This window comes from Mus musculus, chromosome 10, assembly GCF_000001635.26.
Source record: "Mus musculus strain C57BL/6J chromosome 10, GRCm38.p6 C57BL/6J".
In the NCBI taxonomy this organism is placed as follows: domain Eukaryota; kingdom Metazoa; phylum Chordata; class Mammalia; order Rodentia; family Muridae; genus Mus; species Mus musculus.
This window is the reverse complement of record NC_000076.6, coordinates 63,313,361-63,340,379: the sequence shown is the minus strand read 5'-3', so window position 1 is coordinate 63,340,379 and position 27,019 is coordinate 63,313,361. Positions and strand designations below refer to the sequence as shown.

Here is a 27,019-nt window from a genome sequence, read left to right as displayed (position 1 = left end):
CCTAACTCATAAAACAACAACAAAGAGGATTTTTATGTGTTTGGGTCTTTTGGCTCCATACATGTCTGTGTTTACCAAAAGCAGGTGTCAGATCTGAAGGTATGAGCTGTCATGTGGATGATGGGAGTCAAACCTAGGGCCTCTGCAGGAGCAACAAGTGCTGTTAACTACAGAGCCATTTCTACAATTCTAGAAGTAAGATTATTTTTTCGAGACAGGGTTTCTTTGTGTAGCCTTGGCTGTCCTAGTGAACCTCCTCCTGTCTCCTCCAGCTTGCTGGGATTAAAGGCCTGTGCCACCATCAACTGCCTAGGATTTTAAAACTAATGTCATTTACTTTAAACCTGACTAGCTGATTTCTCATGGTCTATCGTTTTAAATTTCGTTTTTGAGACGAGGTCTTATGTATTCCAGGCCTTTTTTGAACTTCCTAAGTAGTTGGAGATTACCTTCAACTTACCCTCCTTCCTCCCTCTCTCTAGGGCTTCGGGGTTGTCTGGCAAGCGTGACTTTACAACTGAGCTACAGTCTCTTTCGGTCCTGGCCCTGTCATTTTAGAGATGATTAAAAACTGGGCTTAGAAAAGGTTCAGTCAATCGCCCAAGTCACAAGAGCCCAGGCCCAATCTGACTCTTAACACAGAAGTTTGTGGAGAACCAACCACTCTCCCTTCTGTCCTCTCTCTTGCTGCCCCAAGAGATGAATTTTACCAAAGACTAAAGCGAGGTACAGAGGACCTGGTGGGTCCAGAGAGCAGATAGGGCGGGTCCTCAATCGCCAGATCTTTCCAGGAGGGCAACAGGCCCCGAGGGCTGGCTTGGGCATTCCATTGCACTTGAGAAGGGAGATTGGGAGAGAGCGCAAACTTCCTGAGGAGAGACCACAGGGGTAACCTGAGGAAGAGCTGTCACAGAGCAAGGGCAAGGCAGGTGGAGGAGTTCTCCTCAGGAAGGCCGGCGTCGGCCAGGTTGGGCTCTCCAGAGCCCCTGAGGTAAAAGCCGACTTGAGGCGAAGAGGCGCAGGCAGGCAAGGTGCACGCGTGAGGCCCAGGTGGGAAGTGGCGGCGCCATCGCAAACTTGAACCACCGCGGCGATCCCGGACGAGCAAGCGAGCGAGCGAGCGAGCGAGCGAACGGGTCGGGCGGGCGGGAGGCGCCAGAGGCCGCTGAGGGGAGCCGAGCCGCCCTGGGTGGGGCCGGGAAGGGCCCAGGCCGCGGGCGGCGCCCGGCCACGTGACCCGGCGTGTTGTGGTCCGGCCCGCGTGGGTGGCGGGAGAGGCGCGGGGGCGGGGAGGGGCGGGTCACGTGACGGGGTTTAAATCTCCCGCAGCCGAGCCGCGGGGGCGCCAGTGCCGCGCGTCGAGCGGAGCAGAGGAGGCGAGGGCGGAGGGCCAGAGAGGCAGTTGGAAGATGGCGGACGAGGTGGCGCTCGCCCTTCAGGCCGCCGGCTCCCCTTCCGCGGCGGCCGCCATGGAGGCCGCGTCGCAGCCGGCGGACGAGCCGCTCCGCAAGAGGCCCCGCCGAGACGGGCCTGGCCTCGGGCGCAGCCCGGGCGAGCCGAGCGCAGCAGTGGCGCCGGCGGCCGCGGGGTGTGAGGCGGCGAGCGCCGCGGCCCCGGCGGCGCTGTGGCGGGAGGCGGCAGGGGCGGCGGCGAGCGCGGAGCGGGAGGCCCCGGCGACGGCCGTGGCCGGGGACGGAGACAATGGGTCCGGCCTGCGGCGGGAGCCGAGGGCGGCTGACGACTTCGACGACGACGAGGGCGAGGAGGAGGACGAGGCGGCGGCGGCAGCGGCGGCGGCAGCGATCGGCTACCGAGGTGAGTCCGCGCGCGCTGCCGCGCAGCCGCGTCCCTCCGCGTCCCCGCCTGTGACCCGGTCCCAGGTTGCCCAGGGCCCCGAGAGCTCCGCGGGCTCCGCGGCGGCGGCGGCGGCAGCGGCGCAGCTCGGCCCTGGCTCGGCCGCGCGCCGCCGAGCTCGCCGGCCCTGCTGCGGAGCCGCGCGCGGACTCGCCGCTCGCCTGGGCCGCCTTGCGCTGCTGCGCGCAGTCGCCGGGACCGCGGTTCTCGCAGTTTGGCGTTAGAGTGAAGTTTTCCCTCCCTCGGTTTGGTTTCCCTCCCGATGCGCCTTTAGTGAAGTTATAGTTTTCCTCACTGCACACTTTGCTTTGCGACTTTGGGGCTGTCCCGTGGATCGACATGCGATTTCGTTTTGCAAACTGACACCTGTGTTGCTTTTTTTTTTTTTTTTCTTTTTTGGATAGACCTATGTCTTTTTTTGAAGTTAGAAATTTTAATACACCAAAGCTATTTCTTGAGACACAGTCTAAAAAATGTAAGGAAATGGCTATTCCTAAAAATGTTGCTTTTCTGCGATTGCATTTATCACTTCGATATAGAGGAGTTATAGTTGTACTGTACTTTCGTAAGTTTTCTTTTCCTTTCAAAATCATGCTCGCAACATTTTTAGATTAACAAACCTGAAACAAACCTGCTTGGTTTTGCCCTATTGACGCCAAACGTTTGGGTTACTTTTTTGTTTTGTTTTTGTAATAATGCCACTTATCGTCTTCCTGAAAAGCTTTGTACAGAATTTATCAGAGTCTGTCAGTGCCCTTGTAGATGTTTGTGGCTCGTATAATGGTGCCATGAATTAAAAAACAACAAAACGTGTTAGGGACTGAAATAGGAAATGACCCTTGATGTCAGGTATTAAAGGGGAAACAAGTCGCATAAAGTATGCTTCGTGTTCTTTAAATCATACATTTACTAACACCCAGTGGCTGAAGCAGGTAGATTGCTACTTGAAAGGGCTACGGAAAGAGACTTTCTCTGGTTGGGGCAGTGAGAACACAGCCAGGGATTGATTTTTATCTCAGTGATATTTAGAAGTAATTTCTATTTGATGCATTTCATGAAGTTGTATTTCTTTGTCCTGGGCATGGAACCCTGAGCTGCTTTTGTAGGGCTACACAGATTTTATTTGTGTGTGTGTGTGTGTGTCTTCATTTTGGATTTTTTGAGGTAGGGTCCCTGTTTAGCCCAGGCTGGTCCGGAACTCACTATTTTATATATGTCAGGCTGGTTTCCAATGTCTGTGCCTTCCAGGTGCTGGAGTTACAGATGTGTGTGCTTCTGTGCCTTTCTGGTTTTTTGTTTTTGTCTCAAGAACCTGTGTGTGTCTCACCATACAGGCCAAACGGGCCTCAAAGTACCTGGGATTGCAGGTGTGGACCGCAGGGCCCAGCTGGGGATTGTCTGAGCCGCAGCCTTTTGATCTCTTTGACAGACAACCTCCTGTTGACCGATGGACTCCTCACTAATGGCTTTCATTCCTGTGAAAGTGATGACGATGACAGAACGTCACACGCCAGCTCTAGTGACTGGACTCCGCGGCCGCGGATAGGTATGCTTCAGGCATGTGCATCTTTGAAACAATTGCAAACTTCCTTCATTCCTTCCGTCCTTCTGTCCGTCCTTCCTTTTTGAGACAAGATATTTTATAGCCCAAGCTAGTTAAGCTACTCTGCAGTCTCTGCCCAGCCTCTGGAGTACATCACAACCAAAGCTCTTTTTGACTTACTCTTCCTTCTCTCTTTTCTTGATTTTTTTTTTTTTTTTTTTTGACATTTTCATCTATCCTATGATGGCTTTAAACTTGTGGAGTCTAGGATGTAAGGATGACATTGATATCCTGACTTTACCAGCAGTCCAGAGTGCTGGGATTATAGGTGTGCTGTATGTACCATGTCCGTTTGTCAGTGCCTGAGGTTAGGTCCTCACCTCTTTTCTTCTGTACATTGTTTTTGCTTTCTGTGTACAGCCTTTGGGGGTTTTGCTTGCTTGTTTTGTTGTGGTTGTTGTCGTTCGTCTGCTTGCTTGTTGAGACAGGAACACGTATAGCCTAGACTGGCTTGAACTCATTGGCTGGGTAGCCAGCCAGCACATATTAGCCTTGAATTTCTGATCTTGTGTCTAAATGCTGGGGATTATAGTTATTTGGTACCACCCCAACAGCTGCTTTTGTACCAACTTTAAATTCTCTGTCACCTTTACCATTTAGATTTAGTTGCTCAGGTATTGGTAAGATTTTTTTTTTCTTGGCCTCCTGCATGGTAATCCTTGAGTCGCTCACCACGTCCTCCCATCTAAGGCAGTCAGAATACCTAGACAGTCCAGGCAGTAGTGGCAGGCATCTTTAATCCTAGCACTCAGGAGGCAGAGGCAGGAGAATCTTGAGTTCTAGGCCAGCCTGATCTACAGAGCAAGTTCCAGGAGAGCCAGGGCTACACAGAAACCCTGTCCCCAACCAACCAACCAAAAAAACCCCTTAGACTTAAGCACACCCTCCCCAAACTGAATTAGTCAGATCTTGTTAGGGATATGACATGAAATACATATAAATTGTATTCTTTGCATAAAAATGTATATATTGCTAACTCATTGCTTGAAAAAATAGCTTTTTATTAGAAGTGGAATTGATGTGAGTCTTTCTTCCCTTAATATAGGTCCATATACTTTTGTTCAGCAACATCTCATGATTGGCACCGATCCTCGAACAATTCTTAAAGATTTATTACCAGAAACAATTCCTCCACCTGAGCTGGATGATATGACGCTGTGGCAGATTGTTATTAATATCCTTTCAGAACCACCAAAGCGGAAAAAAAGAAAAGATATCAATACAATTGAAGATGCTGTGAAGTTACTGCAGGAGTGTAAAAAGATAATAGTTCTGACTGGAGCTGGGGTATGTAAGACGCAGAAAAACAGTAAAGAGAAAGCTAGTAGATATTCCTTTTCCAGCTAACTTTTTCTGCTCTTGATGTAGCCTTTGTTCATAAAAACTGAAGAGAGCCTCATTTGTTAAACTAGTTCAGTGTTTTGAAAAGTTTGACAACTTTAAAGATTTGTATATTTATAGAACAATTGGTAAGTGGAATTATGGTTTATTTTTTTGTTTTTATTTAAGATCGTGTGTGTGTGTGTGTGTGTGTGTGTGAGAGAGAGAGAGAGAGAGAGAGAGAGAGAGAGAAACAGACTCATTCATTCATTGATTTTTGCCTACATGCATAAATGTGCATGGTACCCACAGAGGCCAGAAATGGGTGTTGGGTTCCCAGGGATTTGAGTTAGTCAGATGTAGGCCACCATGTGGATGCTAGCAAACCTGGATTCTTTTCAAGGAGCAGCAAGTTCTCTTTAGTGGCTAGACTCTCTAGCTCCTGGACTTGTTTGGTTTTAATTTTATGTATATGGATGTTTTATCTATATGTATGTTTTTGTACCATTGTGTGATGTGCCCAAGGAGTCCAGAGGCATCAGATCCCCTGAAACTGGAGTGATGATGTTTGTGAGCCTCCCAAGTCCTCTGCAAGAGCCTCAAGCCTCTTTCAAACCTGGAATTTTTACACATTATATGCTGGCTCCTAAAGATGATTTAGAAGAATTAGAGCTTTTTGAAGTCTATGGTAGCAAGAGTCTAGTGGAGAAAGTTTTCTTTCATTCTTTTTTAAAGATTTATTTATTAAAATGAGTACACTGTTGCTGTACTGATGGTTGTGAGCCTTCATGTGGTTGCTGGGAATGAAAGTTGCTCACTCAGGTCAACCCCGCTGGCTCTGGCCTAAAGATTTATTATTATATCTAAGTACACTGTAGCTATATTCAGACGCACCAGAAGAGGACGTCCAATCTCTTTATGGGTAGTTGTGAGCTCCATGTGGTTGCTGGGATTTGAACTCAGGACCTTTGGAAGTGTAATTGTACTCTTAACCGCTGAGCCCCCTGCCCTCCTTCATTTTACCTTTGTAAGATTGTAGAGACTTGGTCTAGAACCAAGTCATACTGTGTTGTGTTGTATGTTAGGCATTATGTTAGCAACCAGAGCAGTTTGAACAGAGTGAAAAGTATGAATGAATCAGAATCTCAGTTGTGGGAGGCAGAGGCAGGTGAGCATGCCAAAGCAGGTCGGTGTGTGCTGGCCCCTCAGCCCCAGACGAGGGCTAGGGTTGCTTCAGGTGTGATTTAGACTAGGGTTCGCCTCTTATTTTTATTTTTATTTATTTATTTTTTTTATTTTTAGGGACAAACATTAAGTTTTGTGTTTGGGTGCGTGCATGTGGTGGTTTGTGAGCTATAGCACTGTGGGAGTCAGTACACCCTGAGTTGTGAGTTGCTTGTCCTTCCTCACTGTCAGTCTTGGCTCCAGGCTTCATCAGAAGCACCTTAACTGGCTGAGCTATTCTGTAGGCCCCCAGTTTTAGTTATTCTTGAAACGGGCTTACTCACAGCCCTGGATGGCCTGGAACTTGGCAGAGATCCTCCCAACTATTGGGATTATTTCAGGTATGTACTACCATGCCTGGCTTTATTTTTTTTGAGACGGTCTCTATAGTTTAGGATGGTTTCAAACTTGCAGCAGTCCTTCTGTTTCAGAAAAATTGGGATTAGGAGTATATAGCAGGAGACAATCTGTTTGTTTTGTTCCAAGTTGAATGGATCTGTAAAACTGGAATGGAAGAAAGCTTGTCCATTCCCCTATCGGGAGTGTCAAGATTTATCTACAGAAACGGGTATTGTCTTAATTTATTTGGAGACAGGATTATACTATGTAGCTCTGGCTGGCCTAGAACTTCCTTTGTAGACCAGGCTGGCCTCAAACTTGTAGAGATCCAGTCCTATTCTGGCTCCCAAATGCAAAGATTAAAGGCCAGTGCCATCATACCTGGTTATTAAAAAAATTTTGTGTAGCCATGTGTAGTAACACATGCTTTTAATTCTAGCACTTGGGAGGCAGAGACTGGTGAATCTGTGAGTTGGAGGCCAGCCTGGTCTACAGAGCAAGTTCCAGGACAGCCAGGGCTCACAGAGAAAGCCTGTCTTGAAAACCTCCCAATTTTTTTGTTTTCTTGTGTGGTGTGTATATGTGGGTATGCACGCACATGAGTGTGTCAGAGGACAACTTGCAAGTATTACATGTGGTCATCCAGTACGGTAGCCTTTAGCTGCTGAGACATCTCACTGGCCCTTTGTTGTAATTTATTATTTTCACTGCTTGAGCCTGGACAGACACTCTACAGTTGACCTATCCTTAGCCCTTTTTAGGTTCCTTAGGGTGGCTACCTGAACTTAAAAGATCCTGCCTCAGCTATCTTAGCTCTGACTATAAACTTGTGCCACTGTCCTGGGTTTTATCATTATAATTTATAATTAAATGCATATCCTTAGCTGGCTATGGTGATGCATTTTCTGTTATCCCAGCATTTGCCTTTCAGGGCCTTAGTGACTGTAACCTCAGCATTAGGATGTAGACACAGGCAGATCCCTGGAGCCCAATGGCTACCCAGCCTAACTAAAGACACTATCTCAATGAGAATCGAGGTGGCCCATGCCACTAGTTCTAGAGGCAGGTAGGTGTGTGTGTGTGTTTGTGTTTGTGTTTGTGTGTTTGTAGTGAGACCATGTCAAACAAAAGACAAAAATTAAGCTATTAATAAGTAAGTAAATGATTCATTCTTGGGCTAGAGAGATGACTTAGAATTTAAGAGGTCTTACTATAAGGCCAGGGGCCCAGATTCAGTTCCCAGTACCCATATGGCAATTCACAACTGCATGATTGATGCATTCTGACCTCCGTGGACACCAGGCACCTGTGTAGAACACATATACATGTAGGCTTCCCTATGTTCATATAAAATAATAAAGCCTAATGGCTTCTGAAAAAAAAAAAAACCAAACAAACCCAACAAACTTTGCTGTGATATGTGTAAGGTAGTTCTAACTCCTGGACAACATAACAAAGATCCCAAACCCTTTTTTGAGAATGATTTTGCTGCTGTGATTGTCCCCAGGTAGTCTTGGAAATCAGAGCCCAAACAGCCCTTCAGTCTCCCTGAGTATCTGAGACTTTAAGCATGAACCAGTGTGCTCAGTCTATAATACAGTATTGAATAAAGTTTCAAAACTTGAGTATTCTTGAGGTAGTAAAGCTGCCTATGTGAGGTCAGTTTGGAATGATTGGTAAAAAGTTGTACCTACTTTTTGGTTAAAAAATGAAATTGAGCTGGGTGTGGTGGCGCACACCTTTAATCCCAGCACTCGGGAGGCAGGGGCAGGCGGATTTCTGAGTTCGAGGCCAGCCTGGTCTACAAAGTGAGAAAGTGAGTTCTAGGACAGGCAGGGCTATAAAGAGAAACCCTGTCTCGAAAAACCAAAAAAAAAAAAAAAAAAAAGATTTATTCCAACCAATTGTATTTGTTTTAATTTGTTTAAATGCTCAAAGGGTTAAGATTAGCCCATTAAAGCAGTATGTGGCAGATTTAATTATACTTATTTACGTATTTTACCTGTATTTGAAATTAGAAAGCTTGTGGTGTTTCTGTTCAAACTTTGATTTTTCATCTCTTCCCACTAAATTGTATGTAGTAAAGGTACTTACTGTGAAGGTAGACAGTTAATGGGTTGACTTAGGTCTTGTCTGTTTCAGGTTTCTGTCTCCTGTGGGATTCCTGACTTCAGATCAAGAGACGGTATCTATGCTCGCCTTGCGGTGGACTTCCCAGACCTCCCAGACCCTCAAGCCATGTTTGATATTGAGTATTTTAGAAAAGACCCAAGACCATTCTTCAAGTTTGCAAAGGTATCACACGTTTTTGTCTTTATGATAAAGAGTTCTCACGTGTAGGCTTTTTAAGTTTACATTCATTGCCCAGTGATTTGGAGGCTACCAGTGTGGTAGTTAGAACTTAAGTTGTTTAGGACTGATTTTAAATAATGTAATTTTGGTCTTTTGCCTGTGTGTCTTGCCCTCTCCTTTGGAAGTTTGTAGATCTGAAAAAAAAAAGAAAGACTTGTTTTCACTTACTCTTTTTTTTCTGAATCATAAAGGTTCTATGACTACTATGTGGTATGTTTTATAATGGACAGGTCTTAATATATGCATATGTCTAAAATGATTTTTAATAACTCAAGGTTGAGATTACATGTTTTGGGAAACATTACAAGGGACGTCTTTCTAGTTGATAAGTCAGTCACCACCATGTGACTGCATGTGGCTATTGAATGTGTGTAATGACACAGTGAGGGCATGCTTACTTAAGGATTTTAAATACTTTGCTAAAGAAAAGTGAAATATACTAATTGTACTTATTAAATACTAACAAGCAAACATTTTTATGTTTGGGACTATGTTCAGGAGCCAGGCATAATAATACAAGTCCTGCAGCTCCGGGATTTCAGGGGCACAGGATACTTCATGACCTGCCAGGGAGGGCTACATCATGAGACTCAGCTTCAAAAACAAAGCAGTAGCAATTTTTTATTAGGCATTTGAAAATTTCACTTTCATGTGAACTAAAGAAATTGAACACTTGGCTCCTATGTCTGCTGTGCAGCTCTGCTCTGCTGTAGAATATAAAGTTTATATAAATTGTCTCAAGATTTTAGTCACTAGAAACTTTGCAAGGTTTTATTTGTTTTGTTTCTTTGTTTTTTTGTTTTTTTTTTCCAGTTTAATCTTAAGGTTTTTTGTTTTGAGGCAGTCTGATGTAGGCCAGGCCGGTCTTGAATTTTGCTTAGCCATGGCTTTTGAATTTCCTGAGCCTCCTGCGTCTAACTCCCATCTGTTGGGATTAGAGCAGGAGCTGCTATGCCTGGCTGTTATGTTCACTGTTAGGGAACTTGGAAATACATATGCAAGGCTTTTCTGATTTAGAGAGATGTTTTAGAGACGTCTTTAAAAGTTTCATCTGTGGAGGGGTGGAGTGGTGAATGGTGTTGCACTCCCAAGTGCACCGGTGGATGTGACAGCACTACCTTAGTTTAGGGGGTTGGGTTCCCCCACATCACACGAGAGTTCCTGGATTAGAACTCAGGTCAGCAGATTAGGCAACAGACTTATCTCCCAATCCACCTCCCATCTTGTAAGCCCTAAGGTGGATTAGAAAGGCTGTCTTCCTTCAGTACAGTCTCAGAACTGTAAGGGTGCTTTAGTTCTTGTCTCCGTATCCTGGTGCTGGGATTAGAGGATGGCCAGACTTTGCAGCTAAGGTGTACTATTGGAAGCTGTGCTGCTACACTGTTTAAAGAATACCAGTCAAAGATTGTTTTAATGGATGCAGGACCCTGGTGTATCATGGTGTCTACTATAAGTAGACACAGATTTAGGAAGGCCAGCAAGTAAAAGTTACTTTCATCTTATACAAGCATAGCTGGTTAGTGATTATATGTTAGTATTCCCACAACTTTTCTTATAAATTCTATGTTGTGAGTTGGGGAAACTGCATTGTCATAACTAGTCTTTTTTTTTTTCCCCCCCAGTATTTTACCGGGATTGTCAAGTGCAGATACATATCTAAAATTGAAAGTTCCACATGTTCTTAAAATTACATTTAGTTATTTATTGCTTATGTAGGTGTATGGGCAAGCATCATTTTGTTCCTCTTTAGGGGATTATAAGGACTAGAATTCCAGTAAACTTAGCTCTCCAATAATGCGTAACAAGCTAACCCTTTTATGTCCCTAATCCAGGGTTTAGGAGGTGGAGGCAGAAGGGTCTCAAGAGTTAAGGGCAGTCTCTGCTAAACACTTGAGTTCCAGGCTCTCCTGGGTTACAGAGTGAAATAGCACACAGTGGTAGACCATTTTTAGCACAAGGCCCCAGATTTTGCTACCCACAAAGAATACACATGCTAAAGTATGTTTTTCCTAAATTTTAATTGTGTTTTAGGGCAGATTAAAGGCATAAAAAATTAGTTTGATTAAAAAAAGATAGATGGGATAATTAAAGTGACCTTAGTTTGTGGATGATATTCTATATGTAGACCCTAAAAGCCTCACCAGAGAACTCCCCCTTTTTATGTACCACCTAACAAACATGGGCAGGGAGGAAATCTGGAAAAAGTCTTCATAGTCATCTCAGACAACAGAGGCTGGAGAGGCGAGCCAGTGGTTATGTGTGCATGCTGCTGCTTGCACCTTTCAGAGGTCAGTTTCCAGCATCTGTATCCAGAGGCTCTACAGCTGCAGTTATCCCCAGGCCCAGTTGAGTCACGTGCTGCTGGCCTTCAGGCCTCCACTTCATGGCACCTGCACTCACCCACATCCTCTACCCCAGACATGCAGATAATTAAAAGTGTTAAAATGGGGGCCGTTGAGAGCAGCACTTGTTCTTGCACAGAGGATCAGAGTTTGGTTCCTACCACTCACATGGTGGCTCATAACCATCCATTACTCCACTTCTCTCCAACTCCCCTTTCTGTCATCCTTGGGCACCAAGCAAGCATGTGGTACATATATATTACCTTCAGGCAAAGCACTCATTTATATAAAATTACTTCTTAATATAAAAAACCAAGGGTTAGGTATGGTAGTGCAGGTCTTTAATCTCAGTCCTTTGGAGTTAGAGGCAGGTGGACCATCTAGGGCTACATAATAAGACCCTACCTTTAATTCAGTTTTATCCATATGAACTATGTATAACATGAAGTATGTGTAATGCTCTGCATTATCATATGTGTGTGAGTTTTGCATGTTCATGTTCAAGTTCAGTAAGAATTAGTTCATAGCTTCCCTAGTTGAAATTCTTTTATTTGGTTAGTCGGTTTGGCATACATACTATCAAAATTATTTCCTGAAATGTGATGAAATATTGTATAATTCTCCATGAGTGATGACCTATGGATTACTTTAAGTGGACAGATAAGTGCATTTTTTATGGTATACATTATATTGTATTTATAGGATGGCTATATCGTTAACATCCATTACTTTACATAGGTATTTCTACTCTTACATCAAGACATTGTAGATACACAATGTTAGTAATTGTAATCTCTAGTCTAAATATTGTTCTCCCTCAGAGATTATGTGTCGGCTCACTAGCTTCTTCCCAATCTTACTCTACCATATTAGCTGAGAATTAATTGTTAATAACTGGGAGCTGTCACAGGACCACTGTTTTACATTTACTATTCTGTCCTTGAGTCAGTTTTATGACCGCCACGTCTATTTACAGATCATCTTTGACTTCTTTTTCTATATGAGACCATATGGCAAATGTATAGCCCATAAAGCCTAAAATATTCCCTGTTGTGACCCTGTACAGAAAATATGTTCTGTTAAAATTAAATAACCTTCAAGAGGTAGCTGTCAAGAAATTGAGTGGAGTTTAATGAATAAGTAGGAGGAGGGTTCTTAGTGGAATTTTGTTTCACATTGCATGTGTGTGGTGTGTATGCAGTGTGCAGTGTAGATCTCTTGTTTTGAGGCAGTCTGATGTAGGCCAGGCTCTCGCCATCTCTTGGGACAGGGGATCCTGCTAGACTGTTCAGCTGGAGTCCCTTGTTTCTGCCTCCTGCATTCAGAGTTAGAGCACTGGGCCTCAAACTGACAGTGTAAATACTTCCCACTGCTCTAGTTTCTCTACCCCTTCACATTTTTATGTGCTGTTGGGATTAAACTCTGTGCCTCCCATGCCACCAGCCTTCTAGTGTTTATAGAATGAAAATGTAGGTTATAACCAAACAAACTCAACTGTTTTCCTAGGTTCTACAACTCTAAGATTAGGTGAATTTTGCCTCTACCTCCGAGTGCTGGGATTAAAGGTGTATGCCACCAACACTACGCAGGCTATTATCTTTTAACAAAAAAATTTAAACTTTTGATCTCAGCAGAATACCCAACATAGTTGGTTTCTTAAAAGCCTTTAGGATGTTTAGACTTGAGATGGGTGACCTATCTTTTTGATTTGGAATAATTAACCCATGCCCTATAAAAAAACTCCAAGCTATTTGAGTTACAGCAGAATTTTTAGATTCAGTCTATATAAGGCAAAATTTTCATTAAAAGTTTTTAGAATTTTTAGAATTTATAGAATATTTCCAGCTGTTTCTTAATGGGATTCCAGGCATGTGCCACTCAGTCCAGCTTCATGAGTGCTTTCTGAATGCACTGTAATGGAGAGCAAAATTAAAGACAGGACCATCCATATGTATATACACATAACTTCAGTTTTTGCTTAATACAACCAGAAAGATTACACCCTGGTGACTAACTTGCTTTGTTCATGTGTGTCATGGTCTATTTTTAGGTCAGTACATGAGAGCCCTCTCATTCTCTCAGTGGCTGAATATTCCACTGTATGGTTGTACCTTGCACAACTAGTTTCCGTATTGATGGACATACATATGGTTGTGTTTAGTTTTTGCTAACATTATAATGGGTTAGATAAAGCCTATAATGTAAGGAAACAGATAGTGTAAGCTACTTGAAAGAAAAAAGAAACTTCCTTGCCACAGTCACTCACTAAATGAAATTGAATAAGAACACTATCAGGAGTTGTGAGGATGAGGGGCTGAAGAGATGGCTCAGCACTTAAGAGCACTGGCTGCTCTTCCAAAGGGCCTGGGTTCAGTTCCCAGCACCCACATGGCATGTGGATCTGACACCCTCACACAGACATACATGCAGGCAAAATATCAATGCACATATAAATGAGTAAATTAATAAATGTATATATTTAAAAAGTTGGGAGGACCAAAATTGATACTTTTTCTCTGATCTTTTTGCCATGTGTATATCTGAATTCTTTGTTTTTAAAGAAGAAACAGCATTGAAGCATTATTTGGGGGGAAAAACACACACACAAAATCCAGCAACTCAACATTCATGAGCAGCTCTGTTCTATACCAGTATGTGCCTGTGCAGTGGAAGGAAAGCAATTTTGGTAAGGAATTAAAACTTCAGCTTTAAACTCCCAGCAGGTTGATATTTATCAATGATGAATCAAACAGAAAGTTTTAAATAATTCATTGACAGCCTTTTTTTTAGTTGTAAAGTCACCATACCTTTAATATCTGTAATTTCAGTGTAAAGTTTTCCCCCCTTTTTCCTTAAAGAAAAACTATGAATTTGCAGCCAACAAAGTTTAGATGTATCTAAGGTATGTATTTCTTCTGACATTAAGTAGTCCATTACGATGTGTTATCTTGCACTTCAAGGGACCAAGTTTACTAATTGCTGAGTTTTCATAAAGTAACAAGCTTTTTCTAGGGGCCATCCATTTAGATGCTTTAAAATGTTCATGTATTTTGGTTATTACAGAATATTTATTGTTAGTACCTGTTTGACTAAACATAAGCAGGATATCTGTTATGCTTCTTTCATTAATTAAACTTTTCTGCCTTTTGCATTACATAGGAAATATATCCCGGACAGTTCCAGCCGTCTCTGTGTCACAAATTCATAGCTTTGTCAGATAAGGAAGGAAAACTACTTCGAAATTATACTCAAAATATAGATACCTTGGAGCAGGTTGCAGGAATCCAAAGGATCCTTCAGTGTCATGGTTAGTGACGTCACAGTGGCTCTCGTAGGGCGTTCAATAGGTAACCGGGCTTGGAAAGAAGCTGCTGTCTAGTGACGAGACTAAGCGTTATTTAGTAACCTTGAGTGGACAAAATTGAAAAGGACACAAACAAAGCTGAAGGCCTCAGATGTGGTGGGTATACTTTGATAACAAGTTCAAGGCTAGCCTTGACTAAACAAGACACAGCCAAGCTAAGGTAACTCAGTTGGAACCTTCCAGCTGCAGTTTTGGCACTTGCAGAGTTATGTTATTGCAAATAGTAGCTTTAGAAGATAAGGTCTATATACACATGTATTAGTAGATAAACTATATCACATGTATTATATTCCTTAAATACGTCACAGGAGAGTTCAGGTTAGTCTTCATGGTGGGGCTAGAGAGATGGCTCTGCATTTAAGAGCATTAAGAGCACTGACTGCTCTTCCAGAGGTCCTGTGTTCAATCCCCAGCAACCACATGGTGGCTCACAACTATCTGTAATGAATGCCCTCTTCTGGCATGTAGCAGTGCAGGCAGATACAGCATTCATACATAAAACTGTAAAAAGTCTTCATGGAGCAAGCCACAAATAGCCCTTCAATAAATGTTCTATTTGGTGCTGGAGAGATGGCTCAGTGGTTAAGAGCACCAACTGCTCTTCCAAAGGTCCTGAGTTCAAATCCCAGCAACCACATGGTGGCTCACAACCATCTGTAATGAGATCTGACGCTCCTCTGGTACATCTGAAATCTGAAGACAGCTACAGTGTACTTAGATATAATAATAAATAAATATTAAAAAAAAAAATAAATGTTCTATTTTGGTTGTTTTAGGTTCCTTTGCAACAGCATCTTGCCTGATTTGTAAATACAAAGTTGATTGTGAAGCTGTTCGTGGAGACATTTTTAATCAGGTAATTTAATTCATCTCATTTTAGGAATTGTGTAAACTTCACTTTTGGTTGTATCTTCATCCCCCCCCCCCCCCCCTTCTGAGAAGCATGAGTGTTAGAAATCCTGATGTAAACAGGTCTTTTTTGCAAGAGCATGTTAGAGCACACTTGAAGGCTGAGGCAGGGCACTGTAAGAGTCAGGCTAACCTGAGCTGGATAGCAAGAGTCTCATTTTTTAAAAAAAAAGTTTTTCTGTTGCTCAGTTGGTAGATCATGGCTGCTTAGCATTTGTAGTCCTGGGATTGCTCTCCTGCCTGAAATCCTACCATTTAAGGAGGTTGGAGAATAAGAAGTTGAAGGTCATGGTCACCTACAAACTCTTTCTCAAACCAACCAACCTAAAGTCCTCCTTAATACACCTAAGCACCTCCTTATATAATCTAGGCCTAAGTCACAAGTTGCAGGGAACACCTCTGGAATTAGTCTTACATTAGTTGTGGTAAGATTTAAAACACTTTTCAAAATGATAATGAAGTATTTATTACAGGAAAATATAGCAACACACATCCAGATATATGTTTTAACTTTGAACTCATGTATAACCAGGAAAAAAAAAGACAGTATACTCAAATGGAGTCATTTTCATAAATATTTTTAAAAGGTCTTGTTTTCATTCTTTACCACGCTCTTTGCATATTTATAGTATCTTGTGGGTGCACAGTGCGTATGGGGAAATGATAGCATGTGTGGAGACTGGATAAGAGAGATCAGGCTGTGGAGGTCAGAAGATCAACCTGGGAGTCAGTTCTCAATTTCTACCTGGGAGTTAAATTTGGTTGTCCGGCTTGGTGAAAAGTGTCCCTGCCTGGTAGGTCACCCACCCCCAGGCTCCACACTGGCTCCACAGCAGACACTATCAAATTCACAGCGCTTTGTTTGCTGGGAATGTGCCGAGTGCTAACCTGGGCTACTTGACTTTCATGTTTTGTGCAGGTAGTTCCTCGGTGCCCTAGGTGCCCAGCTGATGAGCCACTTGCCATCATGAAGCCAGAGATTGTCTTCTTTGGTGAAAACTTACCAGAACAGTTTCATAGAGCCATGAAGTATGACAAAGATGAAGTTGACCTCCTCATTGTTATTGGATCTTCTCTGAAAGTGAGACCAGTAGCACTAATTCCAAGTAAGTTGATGTTTAGGGGACAGTTGTGCATGCTGTGAGTTGTGGATCTGTGTAAGATGTGATTTTACTCTTTTCATTTAGAAAATAGTTGAAGGTCTAAGTTTTACTTTTTAGGTGATACTCATAAAGTGACATTTTGGTATGGGAATGGGACTGTGAAGACAGAATATCAGATTTTAATTGTAGTTCATATAAAATCAAAGCAAAACTGTTTGACGCATGCTTTTTAGTAGTGTGCATATTAAAGTTGCAGAGGTCAGCTTTAATTAATTCCAGGAATAGTCTCTTCTTTTTATTTTATGTGTGGGGGTGTTTGCCTGCATGTCTGCCTACTTTGGCCAGACAAGAATGTTAAGAGTGTCCTTCCAAGGGGCTGGTGAGATGGCTTAGCAGTTAAGAGCACTGATTGCTCTTCCAAAATAACACTTTAAAAAAAAAAAGTGTCGCCCCCTCCCCCAAACAGTAGTTCTCAACCTTCCTAATGATGTAGTCCCTTTTGTACAATTCATGTTATAACCTCCAATGATAAAAAATTTGTTACTTAACCTATAATTTTTGCTAGTTATAAATCACAATGTAAATATCTATTTTCTGATGGTCTTAGGCAAGCCCTGTGAAAGGGTCATTCACTCCCAAAGGAGTTGTAACCACAGGTCGTGTGACCCACTGCTCTAGAATATGTACAGTATTAGTATCCCCTCATTGCTATTTTATGTGCTTATGTATGAAAGAAGTGTGTGTGTGTGGTGTGTGTTCCAGAGATGGACTGATCAGTAGTGAAGAACGCTATTCTTGAGTGGACCCAGGACTCACACCCAAATTTTGTCAGTTTATAGGGGATCTGGTGCTTTGTTTGGCCAAGTACTTACATTGTACACTTACATGGATGTAGGCACATAACCCGTCCCCCTCTCCCCCAACACACTCCATTTCTTGAAACAGATCTCACTATACTTGGCACCTGGGATACCTATGTAGACTAGGCTAGCCCCACATTCCAGTCTCCTGAGTGATGGATGGGATCAAAGCTGTTCCCAGCTAATCTTTGGTAGCCAGGAGTGGTAGTATTTGGTAGCAGGGGTGCCTGTAAACCATGTGGTATAGGGCAGGAAGAGTCAGGAGTTCTACTCAGCAGATTTGAAGCCAGCCTAGGATAGATGAAAAAAATGAGTTCTATTCCATAATAGTTGTAGTTCCACAAGAATATTTACTTATGTCTAGGAGTTCAGCCTATGGGCCAACATAATCCCAAAGGGTAAATTTTTTGAATTGAAACCACTCCTCCATGTCCAAGTTTCTGTCATTCTTGATGTCCTCAAAGATCCACCCGCCTCTCCCTCCCAAGTGTTAAAGCCATGAGCCTTCACAACCAGCTAGACTTTTATTTTTTTAAGCTAATTTAAAGGATTAGTTTAAGCTTTCTGAACTGGAACACCTAGGATCTCAGCTAAGTCTTGAACAGAAGTGCCATGAGTTTAAGGCCTGAGCGGGAGGAAAGTCTACTGTTTGTTATTGAGAGGAAGTTGCTTTTGAAAATGTGATTTGTATTTCTGCTTGCCCCTCTTTTTGTTGTTGGGATTAGCGGGGGTGTGCTACCATGCCCACCTCTTGACAGTTGTTAAAATTAACTTCTCTTTTCTAACTCCCCTTTTCACCCCATTTTTAGGTTCTATACCCCATGAAGTGCCTCAAATATTAATAAATAGGGAACCTTTGCCTCATCTACATTTTGATGTAGAGCTCCTTGGAGACTGCGATGTTATAATTAATGAGTTGTGTCATAGGCTAGGTGGTGAATATGCCAAACTTTGTTGTAACCCTGTAAAGCTTTCAGAAATTACTGAAAAACCTCCACGCCCACAAAAGGAATTGGTTCATTTATCAGAGTTGCCACCAACACCTCTTCATATTTCGGAAGACTCAAGTTCACCTGAAAGAACTGTACCACAAGACTCTTCTGTGATTGCTACACTTGTAGACCAAGCAACAAACAACAATGTTAATGATTTAGAAGTATCTGAATCAAGTTGTGTGGAAGAAAAACCACAAGAAGTACAGACTAGTAGGAATGTTGAGAACATTAATGTGGAAAATCCAGATTTTAAGGCTGTTGGTTCCAGTACTGCAGACAAAAATGAAAGAACTTCAGTTGCAGAAACAGTGAGAAAATGCTGGCCTAATAGACTTGCAAAGGAGCAGATTAGTAAGCGGCTTGAGGGTATGGAATGCGTTTTGTTGAATCACTTTCAAAGTACTGTGATCAGAGGAGGGTGATTCCCAATGTCAGATAACTGTTTTGACATTAGTTGATGAAGGTAGTGCTATGTGTTTGTGTGTATTAAGTTAAAGTAAGTTTGGGCGATGAGTTTGTCTTTGCTGGCAGTAGTGTGTATGATTAAACCTGGGGCTTCAAGCAGCTAGGGAACGAGATCTGTCAGCTGAGTTATATCCCAAAAGTGGGTTTTACTCCGTTCTCCCACCTCCCCAGCAAATGATTAAGACTTGGGTCAGTTTATGATCTTATAGGGTGGGAACCATGTTCTGGGTGGGAAAACTCAGGGTTGAAGATGTACCCCAGAAGGTAATTAGGCCTAGGTCTGCCTTAAGGCTGTACCCTCTTCTACCTTCTTGCTCAAACAAGGCTGCCTTGTTTAAGATCTCGAAAACAGGGTTCCTATCTACTGGACACCTATTTTGTCCTGTCAACTGTTAGGGTGGTGCAAACACTGCTCCCTCCCCTCTAACACAGGCACAATCTGTTCATACACAATGGGAGGCTTGTGCTCTGGGAATTGCACTTGGCCTGTATCATATTTGCCCCTGGAACAAGCTTTGGAAGTATGTTTCTGGTCATTGGTGCAAACAAGGGAGCTGTTAGACTTGAAAAGATGTAATCCCAGCCTTCAGGAGGCAGAAGTAAGAGTTGAGTTCAAGAGTAAGCCAACAAGTTAGGTACTAAGGGACACATAAAATTCTAAGTGCTATTTTCTTCTGTATTTCAGGTAATCAATACCTGTTTGTACCACCAAATCGTTACATATTCCACGGTGCTGAGGTATACTCAGACTCTGAAGATGACGTCTTGTCCTCTAGTTCCTGTGGCAGTAACAGTGACAGTGGCACATGCCAGAGTCCAAGTTTAGAAGAACCCTTGGAAGATGAAAGTGAAATTGAAGAATTCTACAATGGCTTGGAAGATGATACGGAGAGGCCCGAATGTGCTGGAGGATCTGGATTTGGAGCTGATGGAGGGGATCAAGAGGTTGTTAATGAAGCTATAGCTACAAGACAGGAATTGACAGATGTAAACTATCCATCAGACAAATCATAACACTATTGAAGCTGTCCGGATTCAGGAATTGCTCCACCAGCATTGGGAACTTTAGCATGTCAAAAAATGAATGTTTACTTGTGAACTTGAACAAGGAAATCTGAAAGATGTATTATTTATAGACTGGAAAATAGATTGTCTTCTTGGATAATTTCTAAAGTTCCATCATTTCTGTTTGTACTTGTACATTCAACACTGTTGGTTGACTTCATCTTCCTTTCAAGGTTCATTTGTATGATACATTCGTATGTATGTATAATTTTGTTTTTTGCCTAATGAGTTTCAACCTTTTAAAGTTTTCAAAAGCCATTGGAATGTTAATGTAAAGGGAACAGCTTATCTAGACCAAAGAATGGTATTTCACACTTTTTTGTTTGTAACATTGAATAGTTTAAAGCCCTCAATTTCTGTTCTGCTGAACTTTTATTTTTAGGACAGTTAACTTTTTAAACACTGGCATTTTCCAAAACTTGTGGCAGCTAACTTTTTAAAATCACAGATGACTTGTAATGTGAGGAGTCAGCACCGTGTCTGGAGCACTCAAAACTTGGTGCTCAGTGTGTGAAGCGTACTTACTGCATCGTTTTTGTACTTGCTGCAGACGTGGTAATGTCCAAACAGGCCCCTGAGACTAATCTGATAAATGATTTGGAAATGTGTTTCAGTTGTTCTAGAAACAATAGTGCCTGTCTATATAGGTCCCCTTAGTTTGAATATTTGCCATTGTTTAATTAAATACCTATCACTGTGGTAGAGCCTGCATAGATCTTCACCACAAATACTGCCAAGATGTGAATATGCAAAGCCTTTCTGAATCTAATAATGGTACTTCTACTGGGGAGAGTGTAATATTTTGGACTGCTGTTTTTCCATTAATGAGGAAAGCAATAGGCCTCTTAATTAAAGTCCCAAAGTCATAAGATAAATTGTAGCTCAACCAGAAAGTACACTGTTGCCTGTTGAGGATTTGGTGTAATGTATCCCAAGGTGTTAGCCTTGTATTATGGAGATGAATACAGATCCAATAGTCAAATGAAACTAGTTCTTAGTTATTTAAAAGCTTAGCTTGCCTTAAAACTAGGGATCAATTTTCTCAACTGCAGAAACTTTTAGCCTTTCAAACAGTTCACACCTCAGAAAGTCAGTATTTATTTTACAGACTTCTTTGGAACATTGCCCCCAAATTTAAATATTCATGTGGGTTTAGTATTTATTACAAAAAAATGATTTGAAATATAGCTGTTCTTTATGCATAAAATACCCAGTTAGGACCATTACTGCCAGAGGAGAAAAGTATTAAGTAGCTCATTTCCCTACCTAAAAGATAACTGAATTTATTTGGCTACACTAAAGAATGCAGTATATTTAGTTTTCCATTTGCATGATGTGTTTGTGCTATAGACAATATTTTAAATTGAAAAATTTGTTTTAAATTATTTTTACAGTGAAGACTGTTTTCAGCTCTTTTTATATTGTACATAGACTTTTATGTAATCTGGCATATGTTTTGTAGACCGTTTAATGACTGGATTATCTTCCTCCAACTTTTGAAATACAAAAACAGTGTTTTATACTTGTATCTTGTTTTAAAGTCTTATATTAAAATTGTCATTTGACTTTTTTCCCGTTAACTTCCATTGTTCATAGCATACTAGCCCAGTAAGGGTTGCTATCACTAAATGCCTCAAGAAAGTCTATCTTAACACATTTGTTACCTGTGTTTAGTAAGACTGAGGGTGTTGGTTTTCTAGTGTCAGACCAGAGTGAATCCAAAGCTGGCCATGTAAAAGACACCTGGCAAAGAAAGCTAAATACACCAAGTGGAGAAATGGTTTAATGTGGTCTGTGGTTCCCCCTCCTCCTCCAATTTGGAAAGAATGCCAAATGAGATGACAGTACAAATAGCCAGAGCCTCACCCAGAACACTGCTGGGTGTGGTGGGCATGCCCACAGTAGGTGACTCTTGTACATACACAGGGACTAACTTACTAACTTAAGATCTCATTTTTTGTAGGGAGGAGTGCGCTTTGAAGGAAAAAGGTGTGTGTCCCAACTAAGCATTTTTAGACAGGAGTCCGTTTTAGTGAATAGCCCAAATAGCCTCACCAAAACAATTCAAAATAGTGTTGGCTGCAAGAGTTCAGCAGTTGAGTGCTTACTGCTTTTGTGTGGTTCTCAGCTTGTGACTGGGATGCCTGGCCTACACATAACACAAACCACCTAAGTTAAATCAAAGATATTAAGTATTTTAAGCTTTTTATGGCATTTCTGTTAGATGTACCACATCAATTCATATTCAGTTATCCCACATTAATAAACTGAAAATAAGCAACAGCACCATTTAAAATCTCAGATTTTCTAAGCACTAAAAATTGAATACTGCAGCATCAGTAGTTTTAAAGCTGTAACTCGTGATTGTTTCTCACAGTGGCTTATATCTATCTCAGGACTCAGAAAGCTTAAAGTTAAGTAACACTTAATTTAGGTCTGCATATTGTAGCAAAAAGATCATTTCCGCCGGGCGTGGTGGCCCATGCCTTTAATCCCAGCACTCTGGAGGCAGAGGCAGGCGGATTTCTGAGTTCGAGGCCAGCCTGGTCTACAAAGTGAGCTCCAGGACATCCAGGGCTATACAGAGAAACCCTGTCTAGAGATCATTTCCACCATGATTTTTACAGATAGAATCTGCAAGTGAGACTGAATCATAAATTTTAACCCTTAAAACTCTGTTCAATTACAACCATAGAAACTACTGGTATCTGAATGTCACTATTTTATTACAAAATTTTTATTTACAAAATGGAAAAATAATCAAATGACTGTGGGCAGGCCATCGTAGTCTTTCCCCCCAGTGATTGAAGAAACAGTAAGCAACATTTCCATGCACCCACACATCAGGTAATTTCCGAAATATGCAAACTCTTAAAATTCCTGTGAGTAAAACTTTAATGTATTCACAATACTTGTATGAGGATGGACAATTCATGGTTCTGTACAGTTTAGTATTAATGCACAGTTTTTAATTTTGGGCTTTCATCAGTACAGTAGTGAACAATTTATAAGTAAGAATTACAGAAGTAACTCTCACTGTGCTGAATTCACAAGAGAAACACGAGTGGTTTTTGTACTAAACAGAAAAGTCCAAGGTCATATTAAACTGAAGCCTTCATTGTGATCAATAGCTTGGATCAGTTTACATCGGAGGGTTTCTTTCTCTGTATATTTTGGGAGATCTAGAAGATTAAAACAGGTATGGGAAACCGGGAGATAGCTCTCACCACCTCCTGTTGACTGGATGACTAGTTTCAGACTCTTCATACCAAGAATGGGAATCCGATCACTACCTGTCAAAAATACTGCCAAGGAAAACAATTTAGACAACACAGTCTAGTTTTGCATTCATTATTTTAAAGGAAGTACTCAATACTTGATGAACAATGGCAAAAGCTTTTAGAAATCCTTTTTGGAAGAGCCATTTAGAAAACTGGTTAGTTAAGCTTTCTAAGTTCTCTCCTTTTCCATGTGGGTCCCAGGGACTGAACTCCAAGTCAGGCTTCCCTTGCTAAGCTGCGCTCCCAGCTCTCTCTAGTTCTCCAACGCTGTTTCTTTGACACAGGATCTCAGGCAACTGCAGACATCACTTGAGCTCTATAGATAAAGCCCACAACTATAAAAGCTCCAGGGGGTCTGACGCATGGCATACCCTTCTGGCCTTCCGGGATACCTGTATACATTATACTCGGCACAGATACAACATACATGTAAATAAAAATCTTAATAACAAAGACTAAACTGAGCTAATACTTTAGATTATTGTCTCAGAATATACTTACATAGAAATTGTTTCTTCTTCTCTAGTGGTAATTCATGAAACACTTCCCAAAAAATTTTTATCGTGGGATGGTCTGCCCAATACTCTCCTTTGTATTCTGTATTCTAAAAGTAATACAACCTTTTTTAGCATTAAGGAGTATTCCATGAAACCTATCATGTTAAGAGTAGGAATATTACAACCCTGGCATTTTACAATGTGAAGATACTGACTCCCCAGGAAGGAAGAACAGACCCGTCACCTTTGTAAGTAAGAGTTTACTAAAATAGTGAGAGGTTTATTAAACACAAACATGGGACTGGGTAAATGTTTCTTGTACTATTTTCAGGAAGACAAATCAGAATGTTTCTACTAATTTTTTCCCCCTTTTTATTACATGTAAGTACACTGTAGCTGTCTTCAGATGCACCAGAAGAGGGCATCAGATCTCATTATGGGTGGTTGTGAGACACCATGTGGTTGCTGGGATTTGAACTTCAGACCTTCGGAAGAGCAGTCAGGTGCTCTTACCCACTGAGCCATCTCACCAGCCCCTTTCCCCGCTTTAAAACAAAAGTGTTAAGAGCACCAAGGCTTTTCCCTTTCCTTTTTTTTAAACAATTTTCTTATTAGATATTTTCTTCATTTACATTTCAAATGCTACCAAGGCTTTTCCTTTTGTAGTCCTCTCCCACCATGGTCAAGCTTAACACTGGGATTTGGTAGAAAAACAGGAAACAAAAGCCTTAATTAAGCATGGGTAGAAAGTCACTCAGTCTTGGGCTAGGGTTCCTATAGCACGCCTCCCAATCACCTCACCAGTGCCGCCACACAGTGCACTGTAGGGCAGGAGGGGCAGGCAAGTGTCTACAATAAGCACAGCAAGGAGCTATAGGAAGGGCAAAAGCACACAAGGGCTAGATTTCCAATAACGCATAGTTTTGCTTTTCCACTGACAAGTAGAGATTGGTTTTTCCTTACCTTCTCCAGTTCTTTCCAATCATAATTTGTATTCCCAATAACCATAGCTTGTAATTCATTAGGCTGGAAGAGCAGAAGAACTTTTCCTCCACAGACCTTATGAAAGCCCGCATGGAAAGCATCAAATAAAGATGCCACTGATTTATTGAATATGTAATCCACATAGGCATCAACAAACTCCTGCCTAGAAATAAAAGCCAGGCATAGATGCACAAGTCACACGCACCATTTATGGAGAATACCCAATGCTTATCATTACATTTTTGCTCCTTCATTTCTTGCTACTTTCAACTAAACTCAGAAAAATGAGTATAGAGTTCAATGGGTAAAAAGAAACCAATCCCAAGCTACACTAAACCATAGCTAATTCCTTCATTAAAAATAAACCAAACCAAACAAGCAAACAAAAACATCTTAAAGATGATCTTGAAAGAATGCTTAATAGCTATTTCTTAGAAATATATATTGTATAGATTCCTTAAAAACAAAGGGACTGAAAAATCTACTTGTTCTCAGTAGGACGGAGCTGACCCAGGGCTCTAACTCCCTCCCTCTTGCCCAGTAGTTAGGCCAGACCAGCTGTTGAACTGAGTATTTTTTGATGATTTAGGAATACTTTGAAATTATATGATAGCCAGTTACCTTATTCTGAAAGTATTTTTCTTAAGAAATAGCCTAGAAATAATCTCAAGTGCCTTATAGACAGGCTTTAAAAACAAAACAAAACAAGCCCACAGGGTCTCTCAGAGACTACTAGGCTGTCCTCAAACTCAAATCCAAGCGCTTTTGCTTCCTGAGTTTTGGGATTAAAGGCGTGCACCATTGCCTGGCACTTTCTAAGACTGAGTTTAGTTCAGCATCTGAACTGCTGTTCTGCAAAATAAACTGGTGTCTTCTGGGTATTCCAGTCCATCACTGCTTTCTCTGATTTGCTAATCAGTGGCCATCATTTCCTTTCAAACCATGTTTGCTGTTGTTTCTTCTCATTTCTCATGTTTGTTTTGTTCCTTTACTTATAGGCGATTTCACGAGCAAAGGCACATTAAACGTTCAAATGTTATGGTGTTTGTTTGTTTGTTTGTGTTTGGACTATGAGACAGGGCATCATTACATAGTCCTAGCTGGATCAGAGACAGCTGCCTGCCTTTGCCTCCTGAAGTGCGCTACCATACACAACATACAATAGTGTTTTCTTTAAGTTGTGATGTTTTCAGTAATTTAGAAAATGCCTACTAACCCTGGTCACTTCGCTGAGTCCAGTGCAATCCACTTACCGATTCTGTCTATTAACAGCAGTGTCTGCCCCGTTCAGAACCAGCTCTTTTACTTCTGTTGCACCGAAGTTCTCAACTGTGATCTAGAAATTAAAAAAAAAAAGTAGCATCTCTCATTAAATATAGTCAAAATTATGCCACCAAGAGCCTACTCACAATTTTTGGGGGACTGAGGGGGGGAGTTTGAGTTTTTTTTGAGACAGGGTTTCTCTGTATAGCCCTAATTGTCCTGGAACTCACTTTGTAGACCACACTGGCCTCGAACTCAGAAATCTGCCTGCCTCTGCCTCCGAAGTGCTGGGATTAAAGGTGTGTGCCACCACTGCCTGGCTTTTTCTTTTTTTTAAGATTCATTCATTCATTCATTCATTTATTATAAGTACACTGTAGCTGTCTTCAGACACACCAGAAGAGGGCATTGGATGCCATTACAGATGGTTGTGAGCCACCATGTGGTTACTGGAAATTGAACTCAGGACCTCTGGAAGAGCAGTCAGTGCTCTTAACTGCTAAACTACCCAGCCTAGTTAGTTAATTTTTAAAAAATTAACTCCCTCCTAAACTCATTCCTACCTGTTATACTGGGCCCCTGCCTGCCAGAGTAAGCAATATAAACTCAAGAGTCTCTCTCAGAGGGCAGGAAGCTATGCTGCAAAGGTGATTCTGAGAGCAGACCAGCTGCCTGGAGGAAGTCACTTGGCAAGGACACTCTCCACCCTGCTGAGCTGCCTACAGGCTGTGCAGTGCAGTGAGCTCTAGGTTCCCAACTTTTGTGACCTGTCACCTGCGTTGGGGTGAGTCTTGGTGATGCAACTGTCATTTCTGCTCCTGTAAGTAATTCCCTATCCATATTCCTGTAAGCAACCCCAATCTCACTGGTTTACCAAGCTGGGCTTTGGTGGTATCCATCTCTCTCCAGGAAAAGTTTTGTCACACAAGACCCAAACATAAAGTGCTGCTGTGGCTGGATGGGGTCACCCACTTTGGAAACACACCAGGAACCATACATGTAAAGAAAACTGGTGCTGCCTTCACCGGAAGCCTTCAACTGAGGTGTGTAGGTCTGAATATGCGAATGTGTATCAAAGTGCAGGTGCCTGTGGAGGCCAGAGGCATGGTGCCATGTAAGAGAAATAAGTGTTCTTCTCTTGCAGCTCCCAGTAAGATTTTTCTTGTGATAAATAAAATAAAATAATGCACTAATTTTAC

At 41.8% G+C, this 27,019-nt stretch overlaps 2 protein-coding genes across 15 annotated transcripts in view, besides 4 other annotated features; one reads left to right on the top strand and one right to left on the bottom strand.

The window, feature by feature from the left end:
- Positions 781–1,409: a promoter, noted in NCBI's record as "629 bp promoter fragment". NCBI's record gives the evidence for it as "EXISTENCE:reporter gene assay evidence [ECO:0000049][PMID:20157332]".
- Positions 843–860: a protein binding site, noted in NCBI's record as "CBS1". NCBI's record gives its function as "promotes gene expression" and the evidence as "EXISTENCE:protein binding evidence [ECO:0000024][PMID:20157332]".
- Positions 1,145–1,174: a protein binding site, noted in NCBI's record as "-240 to -270". NCBI's record gives the evidence for it as "EXISTENCE:protein binding evidence [ECO:0000024][PMID:16892051]".
- Positions 1,333–1,362: a protein binding site, noted in NCBI's record as "-50 to -80". NCBI's record gives its function as "promotes gene expression" and the evidence as "EXISTENCE:protein binding evidence [ECO:0000024][PMID:16892051]".
- Positions 1,345–21,375, top strand: Sirt1 (sirtuin 1). Of its 2 annotated transcripts, NM_019812.3 has the most exons (9): positions 1,345–1,815; positions 3,284–3,400; positions 4,503–4,744; positions 8,483–8,635; positions 14,194–14,341; positions 15,175–15,254; positions 16,227–16,413; positions 18,080–18,631; positions 19,416–21,375. In NM_019812.3, exons 1-9 carry the CDS (start codon positions 1,410–1,412, stop codon positions 19,742–19,744), a joined length of 2,214 nt encoding a protein of 737 aa, NP_062786.1. In that variant the 5' UTR covers positions 1,345–1,409; the 3' UTR covers positions 19,745–21,375. The 2 variants fall into 2 exon arrangements, with proteins under 2 accessions (NP_062786.1, NP_001153061.1); NM_001159589.2 differs by lacking the exon at positions 3,284–3,400.
- A 1,123-nt stretch (positions 21,376–22,498) lies between these two features.
- Herc4 (hect domain and RLD 4) overlaps positions 22,499–27,019 on the bottom strand; it is a 74,131-nt gene continuing 69,610 nt past the window's right edge. For 7 of the 13 annotated variants that reach the window (XR_003948785.1, XR_003948786.1, XM_006513989.4 and 4 more), the window contains 4 exons: positions 25,811–25,893; positions 24,537–24,720; positions 23,578–23,680; positions 22,501–23,100 (listed from right to left, as the gene is read on the bottom strand). Coding sequence is in view for 9 of the 13 variants with exons in the window: in XM_006513989.4 (XP_006514052.1) it covers positions 22,892–23,100; positions 23,578–23,680; positions 24,537–24,720; positions 25,811–25,893 (579 nt within the window). In the remaining 4 variants the exon portion in view is untranslated. Of the gene's footprint in view, positions 23,681–24,536; positions 24,721–25,810; positions 25,894–27,019 lie in introns of all 13 variants that reach the window. The other 6 variants (NM_030114.2, NM_026101.4, NM_001359484.1 and 3 more) reach the window with 3 other exon arrangements.